At 34.8% G+C, this 13959-nt stretch overlaps 1 protein-coding gene across 2 annotated transcripts in view; it reads left to right on the plus strand.

Moving 5' to 3' along the window:
* Positions 1-13959, plus strand: part of LOC129228033 (ras-related protein Rab-37-like) — a 451604-nt gene that overhangs the window by 246973 nt on the left and 190672 nt on the right. For both annotated transcript variants that reach the window (XM_054862662.1, XM_054862661.1), the window contains exon 4: positions 900-966. In XM_054862662.1, coding sequence (XP_054718637.1) covers positions 900-966 — 67 coding nt within the window. The remainder of the gene's footprint in view (positions 1-899; positions 967-13959) is intronic.

Here is a 13959-nt window from a genome sequence, read left to right on the forward strand (position 1 = left end):
ATCCAATGCAGTATTAATTTCATTAATATTAAGCTTAATTGTATTTTAAATAAATTGTACAATTAGTCAACTACAGGCGGGGCCACGTGGATGAGGCAAAGCGAAATGGTTTGTTTCATTTACTTACTCAATCAATTAGTATAAATCACTTACATTTTTATTTATTAATTAATTCTTTTACATTCCTTCATTTAGTAATTCAATTATATATTTATTCATTCATTCACTTATTTTCATATTCATTCATTCTTTTTCTCGCTCATTTATTTTTCTTCACACATTAATTGATATTCATTTAATTATTCTTTTATTGTTTCATTATCTTTTCATTTATTCATTCATTCATTCATTTATTTTCATATTCATTCATTCTTTTACTCGCTCATTTGTTTTTCTTCACATATTAATTGATATTCATTTAATTATTCTTTTGTTGTTTCATTATCTTTTCATTTATTCATTCAACCTTTTATTTACTGATTCTTTTGCCCAAAAATATGTTTTGCAGTCAAATAAAAAATATTTCATTAGAAAAAATATTTTATTTTTCACTTTGCCCCATGGGAAAAAAAATTAAAATTTTCCACTTTTTTTTTTTTAAAGACTCAAATTTACTGTCATAAGTAAAAAATACTGAGGCAAGTTTTATTATAAAATAAAATGTTCTTCCTTTATATACTGCAATTTTCAAAACAAATTTCCGATTCGTTCATTTTGAAAAACTCGGTCTTCTTAACCATTTCACTTTTGCCCCACATGTCCCCTACTATTTATTCTAATGATCAAAGAAATACCCTGCACAAAGCCATTTTTAAAAAATATTTTCAAATCTTTCATGTTATTACCAACTGCGTGACTCCCTTTCATTCCCTGCTACTATGTTCCCTTTTTTCCTGCAGATATGGGACACGGCAGGACAAGAGCGATTTAGAAGTGTCACGCATGCTTACTACAGAGATGCTCATGGTAAGTACTCTTCGTTTTGATTGCTTTTCAACCCTTAATGAAATGACAGATGTTTTTCGTAATCAAGGAAATAATAATTTTGAATTTCAAAAGAAAAGTTGAGTTTTTTTTTTTTTTTTTGAGTAATCACGATTGCTTATTGTTCTCACTTGACTGTTTCTGGCGTGCTATGATTTTATTTTCCCCCAACCTCCCTCTGCAGCACCACCGTCGACCGACCTCACGATGCTGCTCCTCTAGCGAAAACCTTCTCCAGGTTGCGTCCATATCTTACATGCATACATACACACACGCATGCCTACACACACACACACATACACAAATACCCACACACACACACATACACATATATACACACACATACCCACACACTCATGCCTGCACACAGACACAAACACACGCCTACACACACAGACACAAACACACGCCTACACACACAGACACAAACACGCCTGCACACAGACACAAACACACGCACCTACACACGCATACACGCACACATGCCTGCACACGGACACAAACACACACGCCTACACAAACACACACGCCTACATACACACATACCCACACACACATGCCTGCACACGGACACAAACATACACGCCTACATACACATATACCCACACACACATGCCTGCACACACGCAAAAAAACACGTGATTGCGAAAAACTAAATTTAAATTCAAGATGTCAAAATTCAATTTTTTTTTCTTGAATCGTCACATCATCAAAATGAATTTCGCTACAACTGTGTTTTTGAATTCGCCATAGATGAAGTAGCAGTGTGTTAGTTTTTCGTTTCGCCATATTTCAGTAGTATTCCCTCTCAAATCTTCTTAATAGAATTTCCTGTTTGGAGGTTTTGGGCTATATATAAAACATAGCCAAATATTTTAGCAATGACCATCAAATCTGGTAAATTAGTTGAATTGTATTTAATTAGAAAGGTCAGGAAACATTTCTTAGTAGCAAATAGAAATTGAGCAATTGTTTCGAATACGTTCCACAAAAAAAAAAACCCTCTAGCCCTCCATAAGGACTACAAAAACAACAAAAGGATCATTTTGTGTATAGTTGCATGGCTAGAATTGAAAATTTCGGTGCTAAAAGGAGGAGCTCCACATTTTAAAACCTTCAGAAGTCAGTAAAAGTTTCAAAAGTCCTTTATAATTAGTGATTCGCTTTTCGTTTTGGCAACTATAAAAAGCTAGCCCCATCAACCAATCAAAGACGGAGAATGTAAGTTAAAAGCTAAAAATAAAAGAATTATAAATATATGAAATGGGGCAAAGTTGACACATAGTTCAAAATGGGGTCGTTTCCGAAATTTTAAGTCTTTTTTTTTTCTGAAAGAGCATGCTCAAAAACATAAGATCTGATTTTTTTTTAAATAATTTAACTAAGTTTAATATTTTACAAAAAAATATTTCAATCGGTGAGCTTTTATTGTTTACGCTTCTGCCGATGACATCACAAATGATGAAATGCCATTCACAGTTGCCATTCTCAGACGCAATATTTAATTCGCATCTTTGCTCACTTGCACTGGCAACGATATGGTTGATAGCAAACGTAGAGAGCAATATTCAATTCGCTCCTTGATTACCATAACGTGGAAACGCGGTAGACAGATGCGCCAAAGTACATCATTTATGACGTCATAAAGACCACGCCTTATTTTCAAAATTGGACATTTAAAAAAATTAATTAAAAATTAAACGTTGGGAAAAGAAAAGTTTTTCCTCGCGCCATGTCTTTTTTTTTTTGCTCATTCTATCAATTTCAGTGGCTAAAAGTAGTACTTTTGACTGAAATAAACAACCTCATTTCTCTAAATGAATGTAGTGTGAGTATTATATTCTTCTTTTTTTTTTTAAACGCGTTTATCCCTCCGAGCTACATTGGAGGGAAAAATGACTTATTTGCAAAAAAAGAAAAACCTCCTCAGAACACAGCTGATTAGTACAAAATGTATTTCGTTTTTATCTTCCATAAATCGCATACTTTGGATGCTTCACTCAAAAGAAATATTTAAAAAAAATGTCTCCCTCAGTGCGCAAATACAAGTCAAAGCTTCTTAGTTTTATATTTATTAAGATTATACGCATTGAAAAGATGATAACTCGAATTAATAAATAATGCTGTTTAAACTAAGCGCATTCCTCTTATTTCCCATAGAAACGTGGTATTGGGAGAAAAAAATTTAATTTAATGTGTTCTTTTCGTCGATTTAATCATGATAAATTGTTCCATAACGAAGATTCGTTCCAAACAGGTTCAGGGGGAAGAAAGCCACGCGGAAAATTGTTTTTACCCCTGAAAGCAATTACCTGAGTCAATACTTCTTTTTTATTAGTTAGGGAATTTCGGACGATTCAATCTACCATTTTGAAATCTCGAGAGAGAAAGAAACATTATTTGAAAAATTCTTTGGAATGTTTCAAATCATTAATAATTCTCCATGCAAAAACTAGATATTTGGAATAAAATGAATAAATTTTAATCTTTGGAGTAAAGTTTTATTTTTTGACTGTTTAGTAACAGAAAACTGGAAAAGAAACATGCGTTTAAATGTACAATTTAGTAAAGCGTTTTAACATCTCTTCTCTGCAAATTCTCGTACTTGGTGTGTAATGAACCTTGTACTGTTTGACCATCGATTGCATGGAAAGGCTAATATCCGTTTATAGGCGGAAATAGACGTATCTATTAGTTTATAGGGCAGTTAGTTGGTTTGCTTCAGATGTGCACTTTTGCCTCTCTATTATTTAGCCTTAGTTTTGTAAAGATGAAAATTTGCTCACAGCAGCATTTTTTTAATCTATAAAGTATATTCGATCCATATTCTCACGGCAAAAATTAATTGATTTATTTATTCACAACAAAGTTTTGAGCTTACCATTTTGCTTTTATGTTCCTGAACGAAATGAAAATATTTTATTTTCTTTTGTTGTTTCCATGGTAACTATTTTTGTTTCCCCTTATTTTATTTTAGAGAATGCAATAAATGAGTAAGGCACTAGTGACATTGTAAAACGCGTACATTAAAATCCCATCGTTATTTTCCCTTCTCCCCTGCTAGATTCATTCATATGGAATCGTCGTTACTTGGCAGATTGCCGAATTACATACAATCCGTGGTCAAACAGTATAGTAGCAATGTTGCGCATCCCAGAATGACATACAAATGACAGCAGGGAGGCGTAGTGGTGAGGCGTTGACCTCCTACACCCGATTTCACTGCGATACACCGCAGGTTCAAACCTGGCCTTAGTCGATGGATTTTTAAGACGCATAAAGTGATCATAATTGTCGTATGGTTTTGAGACATTTTAAAGATATCATGAGTATCTATTTGGCTTGTTTACTTCGAGTATAAAGTTTGAAGTGGCTTTGGCAATCCGTCGATAGTGGTCAAAAATGGATGCCAACTTTTGAAGAATGCACTTGGTCTGCAAATATAACGGAACCAATACGCAGCCCCATTACAAACAAAGAAATAACTTGTACATTCAAACTGGTTATTTCAGATATCAAAATTAACTAGTTTGTAGAAGCTGAAACGACTCTCTGGTTTTTAGTTCACCTTTTCACTGTTGATCCTTACGATTTTTATACTTTCAACACAAATAGTAATGTATCCGCCTATGGTTTGTTATGAATGTAGTACATCTTTTAAGCTAAACAGCAAATCAAACACTTTCTTGGAGACACCTGCGGTCACTAATTTCACTTCACTTCACTTTGCATTCATGCAGCTTACTTGGTTTACCTCATGTTATCTGGGTAAAATATGGTTTGTTCACATGTGCTCCATGTTTACATGTGCCCCCCTCTCCCCTACGTATGTATGTACGTATGTGTGTATGTATCTCGCATAACTCAAAAACGGTATGTCCTAGAAAGTTGAAATTCGGTACGTAGACTCCTAGTGGGGCCTAGTTGTGCATCTTCCCTTTTGGTTGCATTCAGATGTTCCTAAGGGGGTCTTTTGCCCATTTTGGGGGGGGGAATCATTGTTAATTACGATTTAAACTCAAGTGGTGTAATAATTTGTCGCACACTTGGCGATATATCGCCAGTCTTTTGGTCGCTAAGTTTTGTCGCCAACTTGGCGACAAATTTGGCGATGTTTTTTTTTTCTTTTTTTTTTTAAATTTTAAATTTGGTTTCAATTTGGCCACTGTTGGTGATATTTAGAGCGTAAACAATTGAATCACATTAAAATTGCCAATAATGGGGAAATGACATTGAATTGGAGTAAAAGGAAGTCATCTGATGCACACATCAGCTCGTTTTATTTTATTATTTCGAAACGATAAGGCAAACATAGTCTTCCGCATAGAGAATTATTATAGGATTTAAGTCTTTAAACCTTGATTAAGTTCTAATTCTATAAATGAAAATACATCCTATTAAACATATTCTCTGATTTTTTTCCCTTCTCCCGAATAATCACTGTTACTGTTGCCCCCAAAATATTGTGAATTCACAATAATAATGCCTTCGCCAGACCAAAAAAAAAAACAATAACTCTGCTTCAAACTATATGTTCTAATTGCAAGATTTATGATGGAAACAAATGCAAAATACGATGCTTCCTTACTAAGTTCTTATTCTAACAATGCACCCAACCCCCGGAGAGCTGAAAGTATGTCTTTGCTAATCGATGGCGCAAATGAGAACACTTCTCTAAGTAAGGAGGTACTTTCGCCCCCCCCCCCCCTCGCTGAGAGAGAAGTATTTTTAATGGTGGATACAACTCAAAAAGCTATTAAGTTCCTCGAAAAATATTGTGAATCAATTGTATTTACTTCCGAGAAGATAGAATTTCTAGAAGCCAGAAAAATATAATCCATTCCAATAAGATTCCATTTTACCCGAAACACAGCATCCTCATTATTTATTCTAATAATACCCTCGGGAACAGATTCCTGTTTAAGCTCAAGATTCCCTTCTTATTAAGTGACTGTAATTTTTTTGGCCGTTAGATAATGAAGTCTGAGATTCAAAACTGTTCAATGCGCTTAACTATTAGAAAGTCGGAGCCCGCAGTCTACTGCACTGGTATTAGATTGTTGAAACCATCTTCACATGTTATTCGAGTATTTGTAATATTTTTTCTTTTGATATTACTTATGATTATTATTATTTTTTTTTTTTTTTTTTGGAAAACTATACTAGACAAGAAAAAATTATCTCTCACATACATAACTATAAATATTTAAAAACAAAATAAATAAAAATATTGTTTTCTAGTTCAGAAAACGTTTGTTTGTAATTTATTTATTGTATTAATGAATTTTAATCAGGCACTCGATTAGCGTTTCAGAGTTCGTGTGCAAAGGTTATCCAGAAATATTAAAATTATAAAAAAAAAAAAAAAAAATTCTACGTGATTCTGTGGCAATGGATACATGCTGTTCAATTTCTTGTAAAAACTGAACTGCACCATGAATACATGAAATACACTGCCAGCTCAGTCAATTCCAGCCGAGGACTGCAGTTTCGTGCTTATTAGCATTCATCAGCCCGGCATATGAGTGACTGAACTGGAGGTGGAAAATCTCTTAAGGAAGCCAAGAGTGCCAAACAAACTGGTAGCTAATGCAGAATTAGCACTGACCAGGTGAGTGACCGAAACAATGGTTGTTCAATCTTCGAGTTGAACCGAACCATTGTTTCGGTTATTCTCTGGTCAGTGCTAATTCTGCATTAGCTACCAGTTTGTTTGGCACCCTTGGTTTCCTTAAGAGGTTTTCCACCTCCAGCTTAGTCATTCCTCTGCCGGGCTGATGAATGCTAATAAGCACGAAACTGCAGTCCTCGGCTGGAAATGACTGAGCTGGCGGTATATAAAAATATTAGCCCTTAGCCTTAGCCCTGGCTATAAGGCGGCAACCTACTGAATGCACCATGAAGTTCTCTTGGACTTCATTAACTATTGGTCGTTTAAATGATAATAAATTACCTCTGTAAGGAATGCACACTTTAATAAATTCACCTAAAGGCCAACGCATTGCAAGTTTTCGGCCTTAGTTCTGATGCATTTCTATTTATAATTGACATGGACGTTGGTTTAAACTCTCTGTACAATCCGAACTTCTAAGAGTTCAATGATTCTCGCTACAATCCTCTTTGGATTTTCATTGCATATTAAAATGATATTCAGACAACTGGATATAGTGCTTTATGCTACTCACGAAACCTGATCTCTGTTAATTTAATGCGTAACCACTGGATTTGAAATCTCGCCAGAGGTTTTAAATATCTGCATGATTCTTGCGACTCTTGCAGTTGAGATTCTTATCTGAATACCTGTTGCTTAGATTCTTGTCTGACTTTTTCCCAGAGAAAATTCTTGTTTGAATGATTGCAAATGAAATTCTTCGTCTGGCAGCTTGTAGTGTAGAGACATTTTTTCACTTCTTGTTTGCAATTATTCTTGTCTGTAGTTTTGTTGCTTGGATTTGCGGCTGAATTCTTGCAGTTTTTGTCCAATATCTTGCAGCTGGGATTCTTGCTGATATCTGTAATCTAGGATTCTTGTCTCTTGATCGTGTAGTTAGTGCCTGAATTATTTGAATTGTGATATGTGCCTAAGTTCTTGATATTAAAGTCTTTTGTCATATTTGCTGCAGCTGAAATTCTTGTCCGATTTCTTGCAACCAAAATTTTTGTCTGATTTCTTGCGGCTGGGCTTTATGTCTACATTTTTAAAACTGCAATTTTTGTTTGATCTTTTGCAGTTCAAATTCGTTTCTGATTTCTTGCGGCCGGGGTTCATGTTTAAATTCCGGTTAGTGGAATTTTTTGTCTGGTTTCTTCCATCTGCGATCTTTTTCCGATTACTTTCGGCTAAGATTTTTTTATGATTTCTGCGAACTAAATGTATTGCATCAATTCTTGTTTCTGGAACTACTTCCTTAATTTTTGTTGATAGGATTCTTGTCTGCGCCCTTTATACTAATATTTTCCCGTAATTTCTCTCAATTTTTATGCAGCTAAAATTTTTATTTGCAAAACTCAAAAGGTTGCAGAAAATTATTTCTTAAAAAAATAAAAAAAATACACTTAGAAAATATTGTAAATTTTGCAAAAGCTTTTGGAAAAAGAATTAGTTTCAAACTATTATCTGGAAACAAAAAAAAGAAAATTTCTTTTTTTTTAGGTGCCTAAGTAAATCTTTGTATCAAAAGCAATAGTTCTCAGCTGAAACCAAGAATCAAAAACTTCACAAGTGTTTCTTTTCCTCATTAGAAAAAAAATGTAATTAATATCCGCTGATGAAACTCTTTATTCAACCTTCTCAATAGAAACGTGAAAATTACTTTTGATGCTTTACAAGTGTTTGAGGCTTAAGAAAAACCCAACAGCAACGTAGTAATTATCCCGCCCCCCCCCCCATTTTCTTTTTTTGAACACAGAATCATTTATGTTGCTGTTTTAGTTTTTGCAATTAACTATTCTTCACCTGCATTCTTTGTTCTTATTTTCCGTCATAAAAAGTTTGCATTCATTATGCACATGCTCCGAAAATTTGAATATGTTGCTTTATTGGAATTTCTTCGATCTTCAAACTATTTAGGGATCACGTCTGATTATACGAATCGATTACTTAATTCCCACAAGTTCAGTTTGATAACAGATAATTAATTACGATTCGCTACGGGAGAATTTTCCAATAAAGTTTCAACATGAGAAGATGCTCTTTATTTCTTCCCTCACTTCTTTCGACTTATCTTTTATTATTTTCGCCTTTGCTTAATGCACGACTTTTAAGCACATCATCTTTTTTTTTTCTCACTTTATACTAATTGTAAGAAAGCTAAATTCTCTCGTAATGTTTTCTTTTGACTACATGTAAAGATAAAAATCTATGTAGATTTTTTTTTTTTTCAATGGGGTCGTTTCCAAAGTTTTAAAAGTATTTTTTTCTGAAAGAGCATGCTTAAAAACTTAGAATCTGACCATTTTTTAAATAATTTGTTTAAGTTTAGTATTTAAAAAAAATACTTAAATCGGAGCGCTTTCATTGTTTACGGCTTCTGCCGATGACATCACAAATGATGAAATACCATTCTGTGTTGCCATTCACAGTGCAAAATATTTAATTCGCATCTTTACTCACGTGTATTGGCAACGATAGGGTTGATAGCAAGCGTAGAGCGCAACTTTTAATTCGCTTCCTGATTATCATAACGTGGAAACATGGTAGAAAGATGCGCCAAAGAGCATCATTTGTGACGTCATCAAGACCACGCCTTGTTTGAAAAATCGGACATTTTAAAAAATTAATTTAAAAAAAAAACTGTTGGGAAAATGAAAGTATTTTTTTGGGTCCATGTTATCTTTTTTTTCTTTTTTTTTTGCTCATTCTATACATTTCAATGACTAAAAGTAGTACTTTTGACTGAAGGAAACCACCCCATTACCTGCGTTTATTACTATTTTTTAAATAAAATTATTTTGTTTTCAAGAGAATTTTTTGCAACTATGTATAGTTGAATCTTACTAATATTATATATGCGAAAGTTTGTCTGTATGGATGCATGGACGTATGGATGTTTGGTACTCTTTCACGCAAAAACTACTGAACGGATTTTGATGAAACTTTACAATAATATAGCTTATGCATCAGAATAACACATAGGGTAGTTTTCGTCCCGTTATGGGGAGCAAAACTCCCTTAGGGGGGCAATAAAACACAATTTTTGTATAAATTCTCTAATATTGGGATGAAAAAAACTTGCATATATTTACATTATATGTCCATCGAAAGCTCTGATTTTTCTGCTGAAGATGGCACCTATTCGAAATTTCTAAGTAGAATAAAAAACGAGGTATGAGCTTTTTAGATCCATGTTCGAAGGCTTTCCTCAACTCAATACAGTATTTAGTGTATCATCTCAACTCCATGTCGATAGCGACAATTGTTGTATTGTTGACTATCTTTGCTTTTCGTGACTGTTCAAGGCTTTTCTCAAGTCAAATCTTGAAGTAAGATTTTTTCACAAGATTGGCAAATAATACATGATTTGGCTGATCATTTTCCATTTAAACGGAACTTTAATGTAATTAATGGTTTTTATTATTATTTATGCTGATTGAACACTTACTCATTATCCAAACAACCAGCAGATCGCCAAAATTTTTGCAGAAAGATTTCCGTAGCTGATGCATTTGGCAGTTTTTTCAACGTTGCTGTTTTTGAAGCCGAAGACTACGTCATAATGTTTCTCGGCTTTCACCATGTAAACAAAATATCGCCAATCAAAGAATTTTCAAAAGACTTTTTTTACTGTGTTAAATAATCCAGCAACTAAATTAGGCAAATCCATAAACAGCACAAAAACTTCCATTAATTTTCCTTTTTGCACAATTTCAAGCAATCACCAAATTGTATTACTTATTTTGGTAACATTTCGGATGAAACTGTTTAGCGCCATTTTATGACCAAAAATATCTCAGCATCTGGCGACGATATCTCTGTAACGAAAATTAATATCATATCGTTTTACAAAGTAAGGAAAGAAGGGGGGGAGCATCATCGAAGGTACCCCGAAACGACTTTCGCAAATTCGGTAAAATCGCACCAAGAGCCACAATGATTAAAATTTCCCGAAATAACTAAAGCAAGTATAAGGGGATTACGAGCGCAGCTACATTTTTTTAATCACTTCGTACTTCAATAGCCATACAGAGAAGGTTTTAGACTCCATGTTAAAAAAAAAGTATCAACAGATTAATCTTTTTAAACATGAGAAGATTAATTTCATGTTTTTTAAATTTGTATATGCTTAAATATAGTGCTTTCGTTTCTAAATCAATTCTACTTTGTTCTTTATACTTATTGCTATTTTAGTTTTATGGGTAAGGAAAAAACTCGATTTTTAATCACGTCAAAAAGATGTGTTTTAAATTCTTTCACTTAAAACAGAAAACAAAAGCAAGTAACGATTTTTTCTAATAATTATTACTGACCCAGGCAACGCCGGGTATTTTTGCTAGTACTATATACAATACATACATTCATATATTAAATGAATGCAAGTCACAAAAAATATATACACCCAGAAGAAATCGAGGCTACAATCACGAAATTCGGAAAGAACTTAATCTGGTAAAAGATATGCTAACGATTTAAATTTTGACGACAATGAGATACGGGTTAACGCATTATGCGCACGTTCAGATGCGCAGCTAGAAAAGTTCAATGGCGTGATTGCTTGTGCCGAAGCGATATTCAACGAATCTGTCGACTTGAATGGGCGGTATTTTCATTCAGAAGTGTTTCTGAGATGTAACATGCGGGTACGAGCTGTGGACAAACTCTGAAAAGACTCGTATTGTAGGCCTTACAGGTAGATCCAACAGTTGTATAACCTGGCAACCCGATCAGAGCAGTACGTTAGTTGCTGTGTGTTGGCGACAATGGATCAATTAAGGGATCCATTCGTCCCTTAAGTTTGGGGCGTTTCATGACCTTAAAAAAACACATGGACTTTTGCAAACATAAGAGCAAGCACTTGTGCAGCAGTAATGTTTCTAGCAATGACTCGAAGCCATTTACCACCTTTTAGACATCCGATGGTATCAACTAAAAACCATTGGGGGACGATCGGCCGACACTGTCATGCAGAGCAGATGCCCATATCTACCATTGACTCAACATGATAGGCAGGGCCGAATGGATTTTTGCTGAACTCGTGCACGCTGAAGTGTGACCGGTTGGAGGCGAATGATATTCAGCGATAAGTACCGATTCAGTCTCGGTGCTGATGACCCGAACACCGTGTAGAGGCGTTCAGGCCATGTGGTCCAGTCCGAAACTTGTTGTAGAGAAGCATAGTGGGATTACACAAGATGTGACAGTGTTAGTAGCGAATGGTTTGGATACACTATCATATTAAGTTTTCATTCAAGGTCGTAGGACATCGCACATTTACGAAAAAGACCTTTTCATGCGATTGTATTACCTATGCTATCAAGTCAGCCATGTGCCATTTATCAGCAAGGCAATGCTCGGCCACATACTGTGCCAATCTCCCAACAATGTCTGAAAGAGTTTGATGACCTTCTGTGGCCTTCAAGGTCACCAGACCTCTCGCCAATACAGTACGTTTAAGACATTCCTCCAAGACCACTGCGGCCGTCCCTTAGTGTTTTTACACAGTATAACTGTTTGCAACGAGTAAAACTAACGTGAAATTTTTAGCTTATTTCCATTTTTTACAGTAAATGCTTATCAACAATAACAAAAAAACTTTTAGGCTACTTCAATTCGTTATTCGCCCCTAAGTGCATGCGCGACTCAATTTTTACTAGAAAGGGTAAGTTACAAAACATTTTAATGGTATTTCTGCAGAAATTTGAAAAATATCAATTTCTGAAAGAATCTAGATATTTTTGGTTGTATAGTGTATAAAAATGTGCGTGCCTATGTTATGTATGAGTATGTATGTACGCATTACGCATATGACTACATACATACATAAACTTTATGTGCATTGTTTTCTGAAGAAACATACAACTTGTTCACCTATTTTCACTTCTCTCGAAATAATATCAAACAAGGGTATAAATTCACGGCCGTTCCAATAGCCCAGGGTATCCATGGAAACTCTACTACCTTTCTCAGCCCTCTGTCTAATTAAAGATATATTACAAAGTTTTAATAAAAGCTACACTGTAGAGCTTGGCTACACAATGACCCTCTCTTGTCCTATTTTGTATTTGAAGTCACCTTTCGGGAGCATAGTTGCTTTCATTTCTGAAACTATCATGTAAGCTGTTTTCTGGTTGTGCAATCAAATTTGCACACTTTTTGGCGGTACACCTTAGACTTTGCAAAGGTGGTTTGCGACTAAAAAAAAAGTTAAAAATTATATTTGAATTTTGACATGTTGAATTCAAATTATGTTTTCGCAATCACGAGTGTGTGTATGTAGGCGTGTGTGTTTGTGTGTGGAGGGGGGGGGGTATGTTTGTATATGGGGAGTATGTGTATGTGTGTGTAGGCGTGTGTGTTTGTGTGTGTATGTGGGCAGTTGTGTGTATGTTTAGGTGTGTGTGTGTGTGTGTGTGTGTGTGTGTGTGTGTAAAGGTAAGCAAGTAAGTGACGCAACCAGGAGACGGTTTTCGCTAGAGGAGCAGCATCGTGAGTCGGCCGGCCGGTCGACGGTGGTGCTGCGGAGGGTGCTAGCGGGAAAATAAAATGATAGAGCCTCAAAACAGTCAAATGAAAGCAATAAGCAATCGTGATTGCTCAAAAAAAACGAAAAAATAACTGCCTAATAAATTGAATAATTCAAATTAAACTAAACATTTATAACAGCAAATATATGTGTCGTAAGTCATTAATGTAGTCAGACCTCGATATAAGGACTCCCGCGTAAAAGGTCAAACCACATGTAAAGCCACTTTTCTAAAGTTCTTGCTCATTAAATAGGAATGCTATGTTATGGATTATCGGATATATGGCCAGGTCTTAAACATTACAATCGCTTATAAAGTTACGTTTTACTAACATTCTTATTGATTCCATTAAAACCCTCGCTATGAAGTCACCCGCGTATTAAATCGGCCCACATATAAAATCACTAATGTCCCTGCTCATTGAATAGGAATTCTTCGTTTTAGATTTTCAGACATATGATGGGGTTTCAAACATTGCAATAACTCATATGGTCACTTTTGTCTCGCACTCTAATTCACACCATCAAAGACCTCGATATAAGGTCTCCAGTGTATCAGTTCAACCCACATATAAGTCGCTTATTTAAAGTCCCTGTTCATTGAATAGGAATTCTAATGTGTAAGAGGGTTATGGTCAGACCTTAAAAATTGCTAGCACTTATAAGGTCACCTTTGGCCGCCATTTTTATTGATTCCATTAAGTTTAATTGGTTCAACTCAATAAAGAAAATATTACCTAATAATCTGAAATTTTTAACTGATTAAATTTTACTGAGGTTTATCTGATTAATATGC

The sequence above is a fragment of the Uloborus diversus genome, chromosome 8, assembly GCF_026930045.1.
Source record: "Uloborus diversus isolate 005 chromosome 8, Udiv.v.3.1, whole genome shotgun sequence".
NCBI classification, from domain to species: Eukaryota; Metazoa; Arthropoda; class Arachnida; order Araneae; family Uloboridae; genus Uloborus; species Uloborus diversus.